The sequence below is a fragment of the Equus caballus genome, chromosome X (genome assembly GCF_041296265.1).
Source record: "Equus caballus isolate H_3958 breed thoroughbred chromosome X, TB-T2T, whole genome shotgun sequence".
NCBI lineage: Eukaryota > Metazoa > Chordata > Mammalia > Perissodactyla > Equidae > Equus > Equus caballus.
The window spans coordinates 120,004,384-120,026,071 of NC_091715.1; the positions used below are offsets into that span (position 1 = coordinate 120,004,384).

At 42.5% G+C, this 21,688-nt stretch overlaps 1 protein-coding gene across 2 annotated transcripts in view; it reads right to left on the bottom strand.

Annotated features, from left to right (window-relative positions):
* Positions 1-21,688, bottom strand: part of TENM1 (teneurin transmembrane protein 1) — a 735,241-nt gene that overhangs the window by 18,441 nt on the left and 695,112 nt on the right. For both annotated transcript variants that reach the window (XM_023633984.2, XM_023633980.2), the window contains 2 exons: positions 12,394-12,566; positions 10,996-11,231 (listed from right to left, as the gene is read on the bottom strand). In XM_023633984.2, the coding sequence (XP_023489752.1) occupies positions 10,996-11,231; positions 12,394-12,566 (409 nt within the window). The remainder of the gene's footprint in view (positions 1-10,995; positions 11,232-12,393; positions 12,567-21,688) is intronic.

The following is a 21,688-nucleotide window of genomic DNA, read 5'->3' on the forward strand; positions in this document are numbered from 1 at the left end:
ACCACCCTCAGCATCCTCCTTGATCTTTAGCTGAAGATGGTATTTAAGGTGGTGGCTTTGGCCATTTTGGTGAGTTACTCAATTTTTCTGGGTTTCTCCCATGTATACATGTTATTAAACTTTCTTTGATTTTTCTCCTGTTATTCTGTGTCATGTCAGTTTAATTCTTAGACCTTCCCAAAGAACCTAGAGGGTAGAGGAATAGTTCTTCCTCCCCCACAACTACATTAATCATAGCTGGACTAAACTGATTCACTAGCTATCCAACTAAGCTTTATGTTCATTTTTAAGTTTTTGTGGTTAAGGATCCCTTTAAATACCTCAAAGCTATGCACTGTGTCCTGAGAGAAATGCACATAAGCACAAATATGAACATTTTAGATAAAATCTCAAGGGGGCTCTGAAACCCAAACATAAAACCTCTAGAGGTCTCAAGAGTCCAATTTCAAAATCCAGGTTCAGAAAAAGTTTTTTTATTTTTAGAATTTTTTTATTTTTATTTTTTAATTGAGATATAATTGACATATAACATCATATTAGTTTTACGCATACAACATGATTCAATATTTGTATTGTTAAAAATGAGACAACAGGCCTCAAATGGAGTCACTTGTGCTGAGCCCACGTCACTAAACTGAGACTTAATACCTAACCTAAATGCAGTTTCAACCTCCCCCAGGAATGGAAGCTTAACCGGTCAGTCTGGAACTTCCTGGTCAGCACTAGTGAGGTAATCCACCTGACAGACTCCCTTCATCCCCTAAAGGAAGGTGACCTTGCCTGAAACAATCCACTCTTCCCCCTCTCTGCCTATAAAAGCCTTCTATTTTGTACAGCTCCTCAGAACTCCTTTCTATTTGTTAGAAGAGATGCCGTCCGATACATGAATTGTTGAATGAAGTCAATTTGATCTTCAAATTTACTCAGTTGAATATTGTTTTTTTAGCAGTACATATTGCACAATGATCACCATAATAGGTCTAGTTAACATCCATCATTACACATAGTTACAACTGTTTTTTCTTGTGATGAGAACTTTTAAGAGCCACTCTCTTAGCAACTTTCAAATATGCAATTAGAGTATTATTAACTATAGTCACCATGCTGTACATTACATCCCCAGGACGTATTTACTTTATAACTGGAAGTTTGTACCTTTTGACCCCCTTCATTCATTTCATCCACCCCCTACCCTCCAGCTCTGGCAACCACCAGTCTGTTCTCTGTTTTTCCTGTGTCTATGAGTTTGTTTTCAAATTCCACATATAAGCGAGATCCAGAAAGTGTTTTTTATCTTAGTGGTCTGGAAGACTGCAAAGCCAACGTTCTCATTTGAGACTTTGCTCTTCCCTTGCTCACTTTCCTTTTTAAAATAACCTCCTTACAGCCCCCTCTGCCCCCATTATAAAAGTGATATTTTTTCCATTGCAGAAATATACAAAAAAGAATACTTACCTGTAATCCCACCGTCCAATGCGAATCACTGCTAATACTCTGCCGCATTTCATTCCATTTATCCTACTTTTTTTGGCATGATCTATGTCCATATATTTAAAGAATATAACTAGGATTGTACTTAAAGTTTTATGTCCTGCTTTTTCAGCTAATGTTTTATCTTAAGCATTCTTCATGTTACTAAATATTCTTAAAATGTGGATTTTAATGGTTGCATAATATCTTCCTACATAATAAATATTTATTTTTCCTTTCTCCTGTTGTTGGAAATTAGAGGTTTTGTTTTCCATTTTTCTTTCACATCTCATATTGTGTTGAATATTTTTATAGATAAATATTTTCTTAATACAGAACCCAATAAGTGAAATAATTGGGTCAAATGATAAGAATATATGAAAGACTCCTGATGCAACTCGAGATCTTACTTTACAGTGCACAAAAGCTATACAAATTTATACTCCCATTAACTAGTAGTGAGAGAGCCTGTCTTACTCTATCCTTACCAGCATCGAGTATTATCATTATTAGTAAACGTTTCTTAATGTGAGAGTGGGAAAGTGGTATGTTACTATGGTTTAAATTTGCATTTATTTGATTACTAGTGAGGTTGAATCCCTTTTAATGTCTCTTGGCCACATGTATGTCTTCTATGAATCGTCTGCTCATGGTGCTTGCCCATTTTTCTATTGAGGTGTGGCACTTGGCTTTTTTCAGCCTCTTTTGGTTTCAGTTTCTTCATCAGCCAGCTGAGGCTAATGATATTTGCCCTTAATTTTGAGCTTCTGCAAAAAAAGGACCCAGCAAATGTTCCGTGCCCTGAATTCTATCCAGAAGACTAGTGATTAGATGCTCAAATTATTTGGGAGGAAATGCTGTTAGTCTCAGGGGTGGATTTAATTCAGGGCATAGAGCCACAGATGGGGAATCATGACCCTTGAAAGCATCTGTAGCCAATGTGCGTAGTGCTGTAGTACATAAATATACAGTAACCTGCTGTTATCACCTAAAAGGTGATGGAGAAGCACATATTTTCTGTCTTTTGATACATAGGGTTTGGAAACCTATGTGAAACCAGGTGTTCTTTCTTCAACTACCTTTCCTGTGGTTTTATAGCCACATATCTCCAACTGTAATACCATTCATTTACAATAGCTGTAAAATATCCATGTACTCCCAGAGTTGGTTGTAACTGTTACAATTTATGTTATAATGATAGTTAAAGAGCCAAAGTAACAAGTGATTTCTAGTTCAACTAAATTTGTGGTTTTATTTGTCTGATAGATTAAGTTTACTACTCAAGAACACATTTCTTAATAAAGTCATTACAGCTACACAAGCAGGGATCTCTGTTAAAAATCCACTACAAAGCAAGCAGGGGAAAACTCTGCCTAATGTTCTTGCTCTGCCTGTCAAGACTTCTGCAGCCATACTTCTCTTCCTGGATAATGCACTCGGATATTCAGATGTTGCTGAAACACTAGTTTCAAAGTCAGGTTTGGAAAATGTGATATTGCGATTTATAAGAGGAAGTATGTATTTGGTTTTTTGACCTGTTCCTGGCACAGAGTTCCTAAAACCTTTGAAATTTACTGTGATTAGAGTGATAAAGGTGTTTCCGGTTATGTTAAAAAGGCAACTTTTGGAAAGCTTTTAGGTAACCTAAGGACGGAGCCTAGTTGTCAGTGGAGCCAACCATGTGATTAGAGGGTTGGAACTTTCAGTACCCCCTCCTCCCAACCTCTGGGGAGGGGAGAGGGGCTGGAAGTTGAATCAGTCTCCAATGAGCAATGATTTAATCAGTGGTGACTTATAATGAAGCCTCCTTAAAAACTCAAAAGGAGGGGCTGGCCTAATGGCGTAGCGGTCAAGTTCACATGCTCCACTTCGGCGGCACTGGGTTCCCAGGTTTGGATCCTGGGTGTGGACCTAGACCCACTCATCAAGCCACACTGTCGTGGCATCCCACATAAAATAGGGGAAGATTGGCACAGCCATTAGCTTAGCAACAATTTTCCTCAAGTAAAAAGAGGAAGATGAGCAACAGATGTTAGCTCAAGGCCAATCTTCCTCACACACATACACACACACACAAACCACAAGAGGACAGGGTTCAGAGACATTCTGGGTTGGTGAATATGTGCAGATTTGGGGAGAATGGCATGCTTGGAGAGAGCATGGCAGCTCCGTGCCCTCTCGCCATGCCTTGCGCTATGTGCCTCTTCCATCTGTCTGTTCCTGAGTTATATCCTTTTATAACAAACTGGTGATCTAATAAGGAAAATCTTTCTTTGAGTTCTGTGAGCTGCTCTCGTAAATTAATTGAACCAAAGGAGGGGGTCATGGGAACCTGTGATTTATAGCCAGCAGGTCAGAAGCACAGGTAACAACCTGGGCTTGAGATTGGTATCTGAAGTGGGGAGTTGACCCTTAACCCGTGGAATCTGATGTTATCTCCAGGTAAATAGTGTCAGAATTGAGTTGAATTGCAGGACGCCCAGATGGAGTCCCAAGGACTGCTTGTTGGTGTGGGGAACTACTCCCCTGCTCACACTGAAATCAGGTCCGGGAACCCAAAAGGGAAGGTAACGTAAAATTCAGCTACGAGCTGAAAGGAGATGAAGGAATTAAAGATGCCACAGAGTCCCCCAGAGTCTCCTGTGGAAACCACATGTGAGAAGGCTGGGAAGGAGAATGTTTTTCCAGGTGAGATCTCCTACCGTCCTTCTTGAGTGCTTATGCACCTCCCGCCTTCATGGCAGGAATCAGAACAAGGTTGAGTGCCTCTGACTGCTGGGGTCATGAGCAGGGTTGGGAACACTCCACATTCGTACAAACGCTTGAAATACATACAAATGCCTGAAATACAATAATAGCCCTTGACCTAAGTGTGGGCCATCCATCCTTATTTTCACTCTTCCTCCAGAACAGTCTACACCAATCCTTGCCCTGGAAAAGAGAGGGACAAAAAAGGGTTGAAATTTGGGAACGGTCCCAAGTTGACAAGAGTCTCTTTGGGCAGGTTGCACATTGAAGAAGAAGACCTTTGAGTTTGGCAACTGATGAGCTGTATATTGGGATAAGAAAGCTGGACTTGCTTTTGTTTTTTCAGTTTGCTGAGGAGGATTTTCTCTGAGCTAACATCCACTGCCAATCTTCCTCTTTTTGTATGTGAGTTGCTGTCACAGGATGGTCACTGACAGATGAGTGGTGTAGGTCCACACCCAGGAACCAAGCCTGGGCCACCGAAGCAGAGTGTGTCGAACTTAACCACTAGGCTACCAGGGCTGGCCCAGAATTTGGTAATTTTTTTAATAAGAGAAGAAGTATCTACGCTTTGATTTATCCTTTGGTTTCCATTCCATTTTTTTCAGTTTTCCTAAGGAGAAGTAAGGAGAGGGGCTTGCTTTCTGTTCATACTTGGACTAGAAAGGAAAGAGGGAGGAGTGTGCCCTGGGGAGCCATGGGTTGTGTTGTCAGCAGAAATCAAAGTGCCTGTGAAGGGTGGGTACAGGCAGAAGCTCCAAAAGAAAGTGTCCTTTGCCTCCCCTCAGGGCCTTTTCTTGCTCTTTTTTAGTAGTTTGTGTTTAATTGCTTAAGAGAAAGTCCTTTCAACCCTTCCAATTTGAGACTCATTCAATCAGTAGGATTAAGATACATTAGGTTGATCTATAGGCGACTGCTGATATTTGACTGTCTTTTGCCTACAAAAAGAGCAATTTGCTATGGTTCAAGTGAATACACACACACACACAAAGTGCTAAATTCTAAGCTATGATCATAGCAGTTGATTTTCTTTATTCTATGAGGAGGAGAAGGCTGAATTTTCAAGGATGCTGTCCAGCATTTCAGCTCACAATGCAACTGAGTTACCTGTTTAATTTTTGCTGAAGAAACTGCTGAATAAGGGCCAAATAACCACCTCGCAGTTTAGGAGACGCACTGCATTTAATTTCCATGAAGTTAAGAGAATGGATAGAAAAGCCACCGTTGATTTTAAATTAGTACATGCTACCCTACGCTCACTGGTTTTAAGGTAATTAGTACTTAATTTTTAGAAATCAATCGATACAATTCTACTGATTTTATTTTTTATTGATGCTAGGTTGGCAATGAAAAACCTACTCAGGCTTGCTTATGTTTCATAGAGTTGCCTACAAATGAACAGGGCATGTATTCAGCGTTAGCATCAGCCTCTACTATTCCATCTGGAATTTCCTTTTACCCTTTTTTCTTTTTTACTCTCAAGACTCTCTTTACGTTGCCAGCCCACAAGATCTTAGTGCCAGAAGGGATCCTAGGACTTTGCCTATTGAGCTGGACTGCCTGGGTTCAAATCCTGATATTACCACTTACTAGCAGTGTGACATCTCTGTGCCTCAGTTTCTTCATCTGTAAAATGGGAATGATAATAATAGAACCCATTTGGTAAGGTGTTATGAGTAGTAAATGAGTTAATATATGGCAATACAAATAGTAAGACCTCAGTGAACATTAGCTGTTGTAATCATGACTAATGGTAATAATACTACTGATAATAGAGGTTGCACAGCCCATATCCCTCATTTTATAGATGGGAAAAGAGGTGCAAAATTATAGGCATACCACTTCTTCCTCAAAATCTTCCTCATTCCTCTGAAGGGGAGCAGAATTTGCCGCCCCAAAATAATGTCACTTTGGCATATTGATTATTTTAGGCTAATTATGTTTAAGAAACAGCAGACATAGGAGAAGCTCTGAAAACTGAGCAGAAGTTACCCTTTGGTGAGAGACATTTACATTTATAAGGGAAATCTCCATCCGTAGGGGTGTCTCCCTCTCTGTACCAATAAGAGGGGGATTGCTAAATTCTAGAAACTGTTATCGATGGATAAGGCATGGATTTAAATCTGCATAACAGGCATACCCCGGTTTACTGTGCTTTTCCTGATAACCTCCCATAACTGGCCTGCTCCCTCCAACATGTTTTGTCTATAGCTGGAGGTGGTATTTAAGGCATTGGCTTGGGCCATTTCAAGGAGTTAGGTGTCCTGGGTCTCTCCCACATGTACAGGAGGCATACATGTTACTAAACTTCTATTTGTTCTTCTCCTGCTAATCTATCTTTTGTTATGGGGGGGAGTCTCAGCCAAGAACCTAGAAGTGTAGGTGGAAAATTATTGTTCTCTCCCCACGCCTCTCACCTGACTTCTGCCATATCATTTAACTTGGACGCTTTTTGCACTATATTAATTTGCTCTTGCTTAAATACTTTTCCGTTGGTGAATTTATCCGTGTAACCATACATTAGACATTTAAAATTTTTTATACCAAATCATTATTGCTTATATGCACGTAAAATAACATTTTCTGGTTATCTTAGTGGAGTTGACCCAAGATTAACAAATACATAGAAAAACAAGTTTCTGTGATTTGAAGGCCCCAAGAATCCCCTGACCCGAAAACCAACACTGCCCAGTGGCCTTGATGCCTGAAATCTCCGTCTCCAGATGACTCCTTAGGGGTAGACACACTGTTCCTTGGGACTGAGAACTGCGGAAATATTTTTTAAAATAGATTAATCTATCTGCAAGCAGGCTCCTTATCTAAATTTTCACAAAATGAATCCCTCTAGCAAACCTGGGGAGAAGGAAGTTAAAATACTGTGAAGCCAATGTGAACTCCAACTTTGAACAGCCTGAAGCTGAGCACCCTGTCAGCAAAGGCATTTTCTGAGAATGGAGGGAGATGCTGGAACCCTCTTGGCTGCCTCCCAAATTCCCCATCACTTGTCAGCCTGGGATCCTGTGTTTCAAATGGGCTTGTTTCTCCTTTCAGAGCTCAGATCACGTATGAACATTCACATGTTGCATTTAAAAACCAATCTACCCTGTTCTCAGTTATCTTTGGGTGGAGAGAAAAAAAAATCAATTGTGAGGGTTTTAGATTAGTCTTTGCTTCATTTTGCTTGTAAACACATAATCGTCTTGATTTTATGACTTTGGTTTGAAGTGCTAAGCTTCCTCGATTTTTTTTTTAATAAAGGAGGCTGCAGTTCTGGGGTTTGGCTGTGCCCTCACATCTCAGTCTGTGAAATCTCGTAAAGAGCTCTGGGATCCAACGCTGGGGTAAGTCTCATATAATGGCATTATTATCCATGGACACGGCAAGGTGCAATCTGGATGTAGTTCCTAAACCAGTTTGCTTTTGGTGAATGTCCAATTCTTTTACAACTGCCTCTATTGTTATCTGCACTCTAATTTCTCTATTGTCCAGGGAAATGTATTTATGGGGACAGATTGATGCAGCAGATGAGAAGATACATGGACTGGATGTAAAAGTACTTTGCAAGGAAGATGATTCAAACACGACTCAGGTTGGGGGGAAATGGATTTTTAAAATAAATGACGTTTCAGGATGTTAACGTAATTTATTTCACTTAATGCAGCTGGTGCAGGATGGCCCAGAGGTAACAAATCCCGTGCCTGCTCAGGCCTCCCTCACCTTGAAGGGGACCCCGACTTTGTATGAAAAAAATCACCGATCACTGGAGAAAAGCAACTCTTGTTGCTTTATCTCCAAGAGAGGTCTATCCTTTTCTGATTTTTCCTTTCCAGCTAGAAGGTCTAGGGTGGATGTGAGAGGTAGCTTTTTGGAATGTCCATCATCTTACAAAATGGGCCTTTAAATGAACCTGTCATTTTGTGCCTGACCAATTAGTGTTTTATGACCTGCTGTTCAAGCACATTTAAAAATTACAATCACACCTTTGCGTGATTTTGCAAAGAGGGGCCCTAGTTCCCATAGTACAGCAGGGGTTTCTATGTTGTGTGACTATCTGAACCTGGTATTCTGTCTCAAAAGCTCTGCTACCCCTACTTGCCCTTGCTCTGGAATGGCTGGTCCACCAGGAGAAATAAATGATTAGGTCCAAGGTCTCAAAGTACTTCAGGGCATCAGAGAGGTTTATTCTTTACAGCTATGCTTACAAATAGGTAACAGCATATTCAGCCCAGGAAGAGAGAAAGTTACATCTCATGTGTCATCAGTTTGCCCCTTGAAAAGCTACCGGAGCGAAGGGGCACTATCTCTGAAATAAAGTCAGAAGGGAAAGAGAATTTGCTTTGTCAAAACTGGTTTCACCACTACTTTTTGGGAGCATATTCATTCTATTAAATGGGATATGCCTAATCTGGGGAAACTGAGGCAGCAGCATAAACAAAAATGCCTAAGGATGGGGAGAGCAGGTAAGAATTAACCTGGGAAATAGCCTCCCTCCTCTTGCCTCCTCCAGATTTTCCCTGCCTGGAGGCCAGCCAGTTGTGCCGCACCACCCACACTTGCCAGTACATTAGAGTCGATTATTTGTCTCCTTTTGTCAGCATTGAAATGAGAGTCAGGCCCTGCCAAGGTGGCTCCACTGAGTGGGGCAATGATTTATAGATTAATTGTTTTAAGGAACAAGGCAGCACAGCATGATGTAGTGGAAGAGTGCTGCACTAGGCAAAGACCTGCATTTTAGTGCTGGCTCTGATCCTTAACAGCTGTTTGACTTTGGGCGAATCACTTAACCTCTCTGGGCCTTAGTCTCCTTATCTGTAAATTGGGAATAACAGCAATTGACGGCTGTGGTGATCAAATAAAATCCTGGCTATGAAAGCATCTTGTTAACTTGAAGGCACTAAATAAACGTAAAGGATTGTTGTTAGATTTCTAGGGACATGCATAGCAACACCACCCAGCTAACCAGTGGCTCCATTCTCCAGTCCCAGGACCTCAGGAAGTACTCTAGAAGTCACGTAGAGGAGAAGGCCCTGAATTTGTCACTCTTATAAACCATTTCACAAACCTGCTCAACTCTACCACAGGATGGGAAACGGGTCAAATATAGATAACATTAACACTTCACTCTACTCCTTAATACTAAAGAGCCTCCAAACGTTTTACGACCATTACCTTCTCAACATTAACAACAATCTGGGATATGAGGTGTAACTCACACTTTATAGTCTCTCTCCATTATCTGTGCATATGGAGGATGGGTTACCCTAGAAAGTAGAAAATCCCCAAATCACATACTATACTATGGGTTATCGTAAAGAATGGAAAATCCCAAAGTCACATAGTGTATGGTATGGTTCATAACGTTTTACTGAGGCTATAAGCTGGGGGAGGCACTAAGGGATCACTTATTTGATAAAATTTTTCTGTGATGAATCCATGAGGTTGATTCACCATATGTAGATAAGTCTTACTTTTCTCTAGTACAATATAGTCATTATCTTCATTTCACAGGTGAAGAAAATAAAGGCCTTCCTTAAGCCAGTTGTAAAACTAGGTATTAAGGCCAGGACATCTAACTTCCCCATCCAGGGTTCCATCCAGGAGATCCCATTTCTAGAAGAACTCTAATAGAAACCCTCACTGCTACCCATACAGAGAGGTTCAACTACTGGGACTGGTTTTACTTCTTAATTCCGTGGCAGATGTGGTAAATATTCTGTTAGAGACTGGTCAGTAGAATCAAAATACACAAATTGACTAGCACATGTAGCCAACTTTAGTGGCTATTACAAAAAACACCCACTGAAGTCTATGTCTAAGTGTCACCAATAGAAATGATTGAAAAGTGAGCACTGTCGTGGATTATTTTGTCCACATCACACCATAGGGCTGGTTTGACTGCTTCTTGCTGGAATCGGGTGGCTGTTTGGCATTGCATTTCCATGGCCTAAAGGTAACCACATTTTCTCTGTGAGCAAATTTTTACTATGCATGAAGAAGCAGCAAGCACTCCTGGTATCCCAGGCATGACACAGGTGCTCAAAGCAGGCCTGGCCTCAACAGTGAGCAATTGTTTCCCTCAGAGTGGCAGGGCTCTGGGGCAGATAGTGAACATTACTACATCTGGAAAGTTGGTCACGTCATCCTAACATTGGTTAATGTTAAGAAGGGACAGGCAGACAGAGTGCTGTGGTGTTTGTAGGCTTCATATGCTGCCAAAAGGTGATTTTTTTCCTGAGAGATCTCTGGTTAACTGTGGTGAACCGTGCTTGGTAAGGACTTGAAAACTCCCAAATCTTTAATTTCCTCTTAATACGTACTCATGGCAATGATATAATTCACTTATTTTTCCCTTTATCTTACCTTTGTCCAAATGTTGCCTTTTGTGTCACGGTGTGCCTGTCTGGTCTTTCCAAATAAACTACCCCAGAGCAGGGACCTGGGTCAACGTGGTAGACCTGGTAACCATCTCTAGGGCGTGCTGTGGGGGATTCTGGAGGGCCTCCCGACTAAACACATTTCTCCATCCAGACTTTCTTGGTGACTGAAATTGCTACTGTTAGAGCACTTTAGCTGGCTAATGACAAAGAAAGCTCCTATTAGAATGTTCATTTAAGGATACTGAACCATTATCAGCCATTAGCACCCTCTCTTGAATTAGTATATCATATAACCTAGTCAGCCACCAGAAAAGCTTTGGAGAAATGGGACTTTAGATTAGAGAGGCTCTGTGGTTTTCAAACATAGAAGTTCCACATCTTGTATAAGGTCAACCCTTACCCTCAGTCTCCTTTCAAAAGCTGAAATGTTGCCTTTGTTTTGCTCCTTCCGCTGCCGCCACTCGATGAGGTTTGCATTGTGCTCTCCGGGCAGGGAGATATTGCATTTGCCCAGGGTGGGGTTGACCGCCCCGGCCAGGATGTGTGGCTCCGAGCTGAGGCTGATCTCCATACCACTGGCAAAGGTGACACGCAGAGAGCCATCTGGACTCACCCGATAGGTACTTTGAGTATTTTCTGCAGACAGAGGAGTAAAGGAGAAAGAGGAGGAAGAAAGGGAAGTGCAGGAAACAGAGGAGAGAAGGATTTAGCTTTAGAAGGCAAGTTTGAGAGAGGATGAGCAGGTGAGATGCTGTGGACCTAACTGCCTTCTGGGCTAGACAACCACTCTGACAGGCGGATGTGCTCTCTGCCCATTTGGGTCTTGTTATTTTCACAGCTGGGGTGTCTTGTTTCTTGGATAAAAGACTCCTGTCTAATACTGCAGGCTGTTTTTTTTTTTTCTTTTTCATTTTTGAAGAATTCCCTCACAAGCGCCCTTTCTGACGTGGTGGATCAGCCTCCTCAGTTTGATATGCTGGGAGCTAGAATGAGACGAGTATGACGTTCAACTCAGCATCCTTACTGCCTGGGGACACTAGCACAGTTGCTGTACCCCACAAAATGATAACACTGACAAAGGCCACCACTGATCCTTTGAGAGTGGATTGGAATGTTGAACAGTTCTATGTCAGGCCCCATAACCTGACAATAAAATGAGTCCTTAATGACTGGGCAGAGAGAAAACAATTTCTCTGTGTCTACTTCCCCTGTAGCTTCCAAGACATTTGTTCCAAATGCAACCTACCTTCTTTCTTCCTTCCTTCTTTCTTTCTTTTCTTTTCTCTTCTTCCTTCTTTCCTTCCCTCCCTCTCTCCTTTCCTTTTTCTTTGGTTCTTCCTTACTCTCCTCTCTTTCAATAGAATGAGCTTTTAATTCTCTCATTTCACTTATATTCTTGCTCAGTGTGTATTCTAATTCATCCTTTTTTCACCCATGTCAGCATTGATCTAGAATGCTAATCTCAGATGGGGCACAGACTTCATTTCTTTAATATGACCCAATGAGAGCCTAAAAGTGCTTACAAACAGCTGGGTGTTGGGAAATGACTTGATGCAAGAGCAGATTTGGCAGCGATTTAACCCTATAACTCCCACAGTGACACGGCCCAATGTTGCTATGTGGACTTCGTGAAAGGTGTGATTTTGTCTGGCTTTCAGCCTCCATAGCTGGAAAATAGGGAGAAGAAGCCATCTTCTCAGCCAGAAATGAGTTCTGTTTATGAACGATGTTCAGAGGTTTGATGGTAGAAATTAAGATAGGTGCTATTATAGTCAGAGAAAGCTGGAAATATTCTTACCTTGTTTTAAAATATATATGGTGCTAGTTGCTGTCAAGTTGGTTGACATGAGGACATTTTCACGGTTGGAAGTATCTAGCTCCACTTTTGTCAGCTTCTCCAGGTCACTGTGGAAGCTGCTGACCTCCCCAGTGGGAAATGTTGCATTGGTCAGATGTCCCTCGGGGTCATACCTGAGGAATGGAACCAGTCCCAACTTTGAAGCCTCTTGGCAGTGATAACAGGCCTTTGCAAAATAAAAATCACTTGGCAGCTAATACAGTTTAACTTTGAGTGATAACAAGTATTATTAACCTTGTTCAATAAGAAGAAAAAGGTCAGAGAGATGATTAATCAAACGAAGGTATTTTTTGCAGCTTCTGAATTCTTGATGACTTCCTTGAGCTGTGCTGTTTTACAGAGAAAATATATCTGGTAATGAATCACCAGGGTGGAAAACTGATTTATAAATCATGTCCTGCTGTGTGCAATGTTGCAGGGAGGCCTCCGTTTGCAATTTGGGTCGATCCCATTAGATGCAATGGACAACAAACAGCAGCAGAGGGTGCTGTTGGCAAAGGAAAAGGAGGCACGAATGGCCCTGCAAACCCGAGAAGGCCAATAAACTGATTTTGCATTGTGATAGGAAAATTATATTTGCTGCTGTTTAAGTTGCCAAATTTGAAATGAATGAATCATTCTTCCAACAAAATGAACAAGCACAGAGGATAATGGAAACATGTTCATTAAAACATTCTGGAGCCCCCTGATCTCAGTGTCACTTAATTTTTTTTATCTTTGAGAGTATAGTACATAATGTGCTATAATTTGCCAATATGAGTAACAGACAAAAAAAAATAATTACCTGGGATAATAGGCAATAACCTATATCTAGGCATATAGTTTAGTGAGTTTACTTTTTAAAAAAAATCAGAATGATTGGCAATCTCACTGTCCTCCAAATGGAAACTGCTTCCCTGAAGGCTTTTGATGTGGAGCTGTTCTTTTATTGCCAATAGAACCATGAAAAATAAACACTTCATTAAAAGTAAAGACATGCACTTGGAAACCCATTACTGTTTTCTTTTCAAGTTGCAAATTACAAAATATTTAAGCACTTTTATTTGCTTTTAAAATGTTAAACAATTATATTCTTTTTACCCAAAGTGAGCAGGATACAGCCTGGACACAATGGGGGAGGCTGGCTCTGCTACCTTCTCCCCCAACAATTATGCCAAATGGCATAGTGAGTCAGTGTTAATCCACTAGGTTTTAAAGAACTCAGCCTGCCTGGATAGTTGTTCAAATTTTAAAACCTAGACTAGCCTTCGGTAGGCTTGGGAAAAGGGGCTGACCTTATTTTATAGGAAAGAACTGAACTTGAGGCTATACACAATGCTGTCTCAAGTTCAGTTCTGTGTGTACATGAGTGTGTGTGTGCGTGCACCCAAGTGCAATCAGTTAAAACAGTCATGTATGCAAATAAAAATAATCAAATAGGTCATTTGACATCATAGATATGTCAAGCCCTGGTTGTTTAATTGGATGTACCCTTTGTTTAAATGGATTTTAGTCAAAATGGTTATTGGCATGTTGCTATTATGCAGCTAAAGCCTCATTACCAAGGGAAGGCTGAAGGGTGCTGTTTGCACTTGGGATTAATTGCAAAATCCTCCCTCTTGCTCAGCCTGTTTGACCATGGTCTGCTCTGGGGCTCTGTGGCTGCAAGAAGCAGGCCCTTGATGAGAATGGGACATAGAAGGGCATGAATGACTAGCAAAGCCCCAACCTTGTCTGGCTGGTCTTGCGTCCACGAGAAGAAAACAATGTCTAGCCTTGATTCTCCCAAGGTACCAATCTGCTTTTCCCTGTAGGAAGGAGTTTCCAGGCAGCAGAGAGAAGGAAGCTGCTGTAGGCCTTCCTCATGATGGAGATAGTGGCCCTACAGCCTGGATTATCGGGGATTTCCTCTCTGTTTCACATCCATCGCCAGCAACTCTGCCTCAGTGGTTTCCCTTTCCTGATTTCTAAGGGGTTTCCTCAACCCTTGGCAAGGTCATTCTTCATCATTCCTCCAGGAAATCTGACATAGGATGCTCTGCACGCAGGTTCCCAATGGTCTTTCCAGCTTGGGAAAGTTTCCTTCTCTCCTGGTCACATAGCATCTTATTTTAAAGCAAGATTTCATCTAAAGGTGAGGGCAGTAGTTATGTCCACTGCTCAGGGCAAGATGACAAGATCAGATGCCAATTGAGCCATCCATGAACAGATGTACAAGAGCCCAAAATCCCAATGAACCTTAGCAGTGGCCTGTGAATAAATCCGGTTTCCTAAGCCCACTTCCCCAAACACCTTTTAAGCTCAGTCACTGGTGCTCTTTGTCTGAGATTGTACCTTTAAAAGCTTATTCCCAAGAGCACAGCCATGTTCCTACATAGTCTGTTCCCAAACCTACTCCCCAGATTGACAGAAGAACATTTGGAGAGGAAAGCTAAACAGTCGTGGCTAACTGTCCAGATAGATCTAGATCAAGGAGGCTGCTGCCTGGTCCTTTTCTGGAGAGAAAGGCAATGATGTTGGGGATGAGGAAGAATTTCCCATAGTCTTATCTAGTCACTGCGTAGCTAGAAGGTTATATTTTCTGATTTCCTTTCTGAGGCTGGAGAGGCATCCTTATTTGAAAGTGTACATTTCACTTTAACTCTACCGTAAACAACCACTCTACCTTGAGGGCATTATGCTAAGTGAAATAAGTCAGACAGAGAAAGACAAATAGTGTATGAGCTCACTTATATGTGGAATCTAAAAAAAACCAAACCCATAGAAAAAGAGATCAGGTTTGTGGTTACCAGAGCGGAGGTGGGGAGAGAAGGAATTGGAGGGAGGCAGTCAAAAGGTACAAACTTCCAGTTATAAGATAAATAAGTACTGGGGATGTAACGTACAGGATGATGATAATAGTTAACACTGCTCTATCGTATATATGAAAGTTGCTAAGAGAGTAAATCCTAAAAGTTCTCATCAGAAGGAAAAAACCATTTTTTTGTATCTATATGAGACGATGGATGTTAACTAAACTTATTGTGGTAATCATCTCACAATATATATAAGTTAAGTAATTATGTTGTATACCTTAAACTTATACAGTGCTGTATGTCAATGATATCTCAATAAAACTGAAGGAACCAGAAAACAAACCCTAAAGCACTCTATCCCACAGCATACTCACGCACCCCAAGTCTGCTAGCCACGGCAAAGCAATTGCATTTGGTGGTATCTGCAGTGTGGTGTCTCTCATATGCTCAATCATTTATACGGCCCTAAACATATAGGCATATCTCTTTCTTGTGGCATCATTTCCAAAGGAAGAGTGACAGGCAGATGTATCATCAGTGGATAATTTCCACAACTTTGGAAAGATTGCTCAAAAGTAGATAAGAAATAAAGGGAGCCTTTGATTTCCTATGGCTTGCTTGAGGTTTTTCCCTCTATCACAGGGGAATGCAATGTTTCCAGACTGAATGTCAAAGAAACAAGTTTAATCAAAATCTCTTATGCTGTGTGTGTTTCCCTTTGGTGCCTGCATCCTTTGGTGCAGAGTACAAGCCAATATGCTGCAACTGATCCCCTCAGGCCACTGCCTGGTAGCAATCCTCTCCTTCCCCCAGGCAGGGAGTAGCACTTGCTTGGCCAGGCCTGCAAATTTTGGCTGGTGAATTGTGCGATCAGCCAATGACTGTTGTCTTCGCAGTCATCAGAGGTGGGTTTCGTAAGAGGAGATTTCCCATCAAATTGTCCCTTGCTGTCCTGGTTTCACAGAGATCCACTATGAGGGTCCCACAGTACACCCATCAGTGAAGCAGTGAGTGTAACTACCCTTTTGCTCAGCATGGTGATAGGCTGTGTGCACTTGCACGTGTGTATGTGCGTGTGTGTGCATCTGTGCATGTACATAGACATGCCCCCGCAGGACAAAGAAAACACTTGTAAAGGAAATTCAGAATTAATTCTTTTCCATGAGGAGCATATAGATTAGACGGGAAGATGATATTTACACATTATTAAAAATATATTTGGTCTGATATTTTCTCATAAGGGATAGCTTGCCCTTTCCCTTGAGGACAATTTAAGCCAGAGCTAAACTATGCAGAGTGAGAACCAGGGGCTCCTTCACCCTTGGTTTTACGAAAATATTGAAGATTGTGGAAGGAAGATTCATTGCTTATTTTTTTTAAAAGGAAACAGACCCTCTTTACCCTCTCATGCCAGAAACTGACCAACTGATAAGCATTCTTTAGGAAATACTGGATTCCTCCTCTTCACCAATAAATTCATTTGGCTTCCTATGATTCAGCTCCAAGTCCATAATGCCCTTCTATCTTCACTTGTCCTTTATTTAATAAATATCAGTCTTGTGCTAGGTACTGAGGATACAGTGCTGAAAAAAATTCCAAGTCTAGTGGGGCAGATAAGATATGCCCACAAATTACTCTAATTCCGGAATATTGCCATGTACTTCTGTAAACAAGGAGCTGTAGAAGTTCAGAGGAGGGAGAAGTTATTTCCAGCTGGGCTTAGCAGAAGAGGGGAAAGAAGAGAAGGAGGTGGTAGTGGTATTTGAATCCTGGAAGGTAGGTAGAGATCAATCCTTGATAGGTAGAGATTGGGGGGGCATTCCAAGAGATGGCACAAAGGAAAGTGTACAGGTGGGCAGGATGTCCCTTGAGAGAACCAGGTTGCTGGAGCACAAGGTTCCTCTGGGAGGGTAGTGGGAGATGAGGCTGGAGAGGCATGTTGGAGCCAGAGCATGGGGGAACTGGGGTACCAGTCTCTGGAGGAAAGCATGTAGTCAGTAGAGAAAGGAGAGGCATAGAAAGCTTTTCGGGGGAGAACACTATGATTAAAGCAGTGCTTTGGTGGCAGTGAATCTTGGAAGGAGAGATATGGAGCAGGGAGACCTGTTGGGAGGCTGCAGCCTTAGTTTGTGTAACAGAAGATGGTGGCTTCTTGCCTCTATTAAATGTATTGTGATTGCCTATCACTCGGAATTGTCTTCTTTACTAGGTTGTAAACTCTCACATCTTTAGAAGGAGGGCACAGTATCTCATTCATCTCCATATTCTTGGAATCTGGCATAGAGTAGATTCTCACTACATGTACTTGTTAAATGAGGTAAACAGGCTGCTGCCTGTGGAAGTGGAAAGGATGGCTAGATATGAGAGTCAACGTAGTTAGAGAAGACACAGAGCCGCCGATGGTGGTGTTGGGAGGCCAGGCTCGGCTCACACAGATGTCTTGTGCAGCAGCTAATCTTCCCTGCCAAACTCTGACAGCTTTTTCTGCCAGTAGCCTCTCTTCCCTCTACTCACTCCCTGTCTCTATTGTACTTCTCAGCATGACCCACGACAGTTCTGTCTGCCTATTCTGGAGCCTTCTCAAGGGCATAAAGCACATGGAGAGGGGACTGAGCAAAGATATCGAGTCTCTGTCTTTGGAGACCTGAAGGAACAGTTGACAATTCTATGTTCTTCTTGCTGAATTGAAATCCTTCACCTGCCTAGAGGCAGGGGGCTGGACCACACAGTGCCTTAGTTCCCTCCCTACTCTGAGATTCTAGAAAGCACTGGAAATATTTTGACGTGTTTGGACTGACCAGTTCTACATGGGAATCACATCCTATGCCCAGTCAACTATCTCACCCAGAGACACGGCTTGTTTACCTTGTTACCCCCTTCTAATCTTATCAGGGAGGAGGGAGAATCCCTCACTAGCCACCTTCCATAAACTGAGCAGCTGTAAAACAGCCTAGAAGCCACCCAGAGCTATTATGAGGGCTTTTCCAAGTTGTCAGTGAATGGCGTTTTACGGAGGGTGGGGGGTGAGGGGCGTGCTACCAAAGTCAAGCAACAGAGAGAATACAGAAGACTGAGGATCACGAGATCATGTAAATGCACAGTCTCCTTCCAGCGGAGGCCTCCCACAAAGGGCAAGGGCCTGAGGAACTGTCAGCTCAGCTGGACCAGCAGCAGTGACACAACTGACGCTTTGGCCTCAGGCAGGGACCTTTTCAGTTTAGTACAGCAGAAGCCTTTGCCAGGGAAGTGCTTGAGAAACAAGCTGTGTGAGTTGCTGGGCCCCTCCCCCGGACCTCCACTATGGCAGGGTCATTGCAATTAGGAGCCCGCCAGCCCCTCGGGCCAGAACCCCTGCTTCATTTGGCCAGCGTTCTTGCCTTGACAGTCACCTCCCTGTTAGCCATTTCTCTGTGGTCAGCTTTTCCCCTGACACTCAGGACACTTAGGGGCAGTCAAGCATCAAGTACTAATACTTGGGGTGTGCAATTTTGATCCCGGTCCAAGTCAAACGGAATTATGAAAATCAATGAACTATTTAAACAACGTCACACTGCACAATACAAGCCCTCACACTACCACCACACAAGATGCATTTTAAAATCCCATTTGAATTCTCCACTGTTCAGGGTCATCTGTGTCATATCTCCTCTCTGCTGCCACAGATAATTGAAAGTTGGAGGAATCACCGGCTTAGGAACCTCTGCACAGCAGTCCTCCATCCTGCCAGATTTTGCTTCTGTTTCTGTTTCTCTGCCGCTCATCTCAGAGCAGAATTCCTATTTCTACCTTGGCAAACCACTTGTCCCCTTTGGCCAGAGAAGGCAGGCTCCTTCTCACCTCAGAGAAAGGCTCGAGTTCTTTTAGAAGGGCCTGGCAGCAGGGGCATAGCCACCTTCTACCGACCTCAGCATGGCTCTGCCTCTGACTGGAATAGTAGGTCCAATTCTGTGTTCCCCAGCTTCAGAAGCACAAGGGGAAACTCGGAGGAGTATTCCGAACTGGCTAAAGCGCTGGAGGATAAAAGTGAAAGAAGTCAGATTTTGTACAGAGAAGACTGTAGGAAGAATTAGTTACATTACGTGGGTTGGGAAATCGCTCATTCCCATATGTGCAGGCGAGAAGGGACGGGGCAATGTTTCACTGAGGACTGCTGTTCAGCACTGGAACGGATCACCTCAGGAGGAAGAGGGAACCTCTCCTCCCCAAAGACGCTATTTGTTCAAGAGGCTTCAGCATAATTCTGACTGGAGTTACGAAGGAGGGAGAAGGAAGAAATGGAGTTTCAGCCACCCTGTCTATCTCGTGGTGCTATCATACTGCTCTTTTCCTGCTACTGGAGGGGAAATCTAGCTCCCCAGACTTCCCATGGTCACTCTCGTAATCTCAAATCCTCCTCCTTTTCCTGGAAGGCAGTGGGGCATCAGTGGAAAGAGCACTGGACTAGAAGCTCAAAGACCTGACTAGAGACCCAGCCAACTAGCAATGCAAATGGGCGAGTTACTTCCCTATTCTGGGCCTCAGTTTCCTCATTTGTAAAGTGACCTCTAATGTCTCTTTGTGGCCAGAATATTCCATGATTACCCCTATGTGAATGCCTGCGTTTCTCAACTCTTAGTGGCTTAAGATTGACTATTCAACAAAACGATGTTAGTTGATACCTTTTCACTCACTGCCTGCCAACTCCTGGTAAGAGCCTGGGCTCCAGTCCCCGTTAGTATCCTGCTTGCCACACAGTGCCTGCATCAACGTGCCGCCAGTGGAAATCAGGCACACTGATCTGGCTACAACATTCTCTTCTCTACCTGGTATCATCAATTTTTCCCTCTGTATTGGATCAGTTTCATCAGCAAACAAACATACTGTTATTTCTCTCATTTTTAAAAACTCCTTCTGTTTATTCCGTTTCCCCTCCACTCCAATTTCTCTGCTCCTCTTTACAGCAAAGCTCCTCAGAAGAGTTCTTTACTCGCTGTCTCCAATCTCTCTCCTCCCAGTTGCTCTCTTTTTATTATTGAGATATAATTTACAAACCATGAAAGTCACCATTTTGAAGTATACAATTCAGTGGCTTTCAGTACATTCACAATGTTTGCAAACATTGCTACCACTTCTAGAACATTTCCATCGCCCTCAAAATAAATCCCACACTCATTATCAACCATTCCTCATTCACTCCTCTCCCCAGTTCTTGGCAACCACTAATCTACTTTCTGCCTCTATGAGTTTGCCTTTTCTGGACATTTCATATAAAAGGAACTATACAATATTTGTCCTTTTGTGTCTGGCTTCTTTCACTTAGTATAATGTTTTTGAGGTTTATCCGCATTGTAGCATGAATCAGTACTTCATTCCTCTTTATAGGTGAATATTATTCCATGGTATGGGTACACCTCATTTTGTTTGTCCACTCATGACTTGGTGGGCATGGGTTCTTTCCCCTTCTTGGCTATTATGAATGATACTGCTATGAACATGCATGTATCCATTCTCTCTGAAATCCGCTCTGCTCAGGCTTTTGTCCTCCACTGCACCACAGCACCTGCTCTTCTGAAGGCAAACAATGTTCTCCTCAGTGCTAGACTGAATAGTCAATTCTCAGTCCTTATCTTACTTGACTTATCAGGAGTATGTGACACAGCTGATCACTTCTTCCTGTTTTACATGGCTTCCAGGACATCCCATCCTGCTGATTTTCTTCCTACTTCACTGGACTTTCCTTCTCAGTCTTTTTTGCTGGTTTCTCTTCATAGCCTCAACTGTAAACATTGAAGTGCTCCAGGTTCAGTCATCAGATCTCTTTTCTTCCTTGTCTACACTCGCTTCCATGGAGATCTCATCCCAGCTCATGACTTTAAATACAATCTAAACACTGGTGGATGCCAAATTTGGATCTGCAAATTTCAAAGCTGCAGCCTCTCCCCTCAATTCCAAACTCATATATCCAATTGCTTAGTTGATATTTTCACTTGGATGCCTAACCAAACTGATCATATCCAACAGTGAACTCCTGATCTCCCATCCAGTATAACGTACGTCTTGCATAGTCTTCCGCATCTCGGTAAATGGAAAGTCCAACATCCAGTTGCACAGGCCCAAAATTTTGGAGTTATCTCTACCCTTCTCTCTCCCACGCTGCACACCCAGTCAGTCAGTAAGTCCTGAAAGATCTACTGTCAAAATCTATTTAGAATTGTACCACTTCTTATCCCCCCACTCCCTGGTCTAAGTTACCATCTTTTGCCTGGATTATTTGCAAACCCCTCTGCTCTCCACCATTATGTTCCACTGCTTCCACCATGTAGTCTGTTTTCAAAACAGAGTGATTCTTTAAAAACGTAGGTTAGATTACGTCACTCCTTTACTCAAAACTCTTCAGTGGTTCCACCTCTTACTTAGAGTAAAAGTCAGTCTTTACCGAGCCTACAAGGCCTTACATGAAGTAGCCCTGACCACTTCCTTGA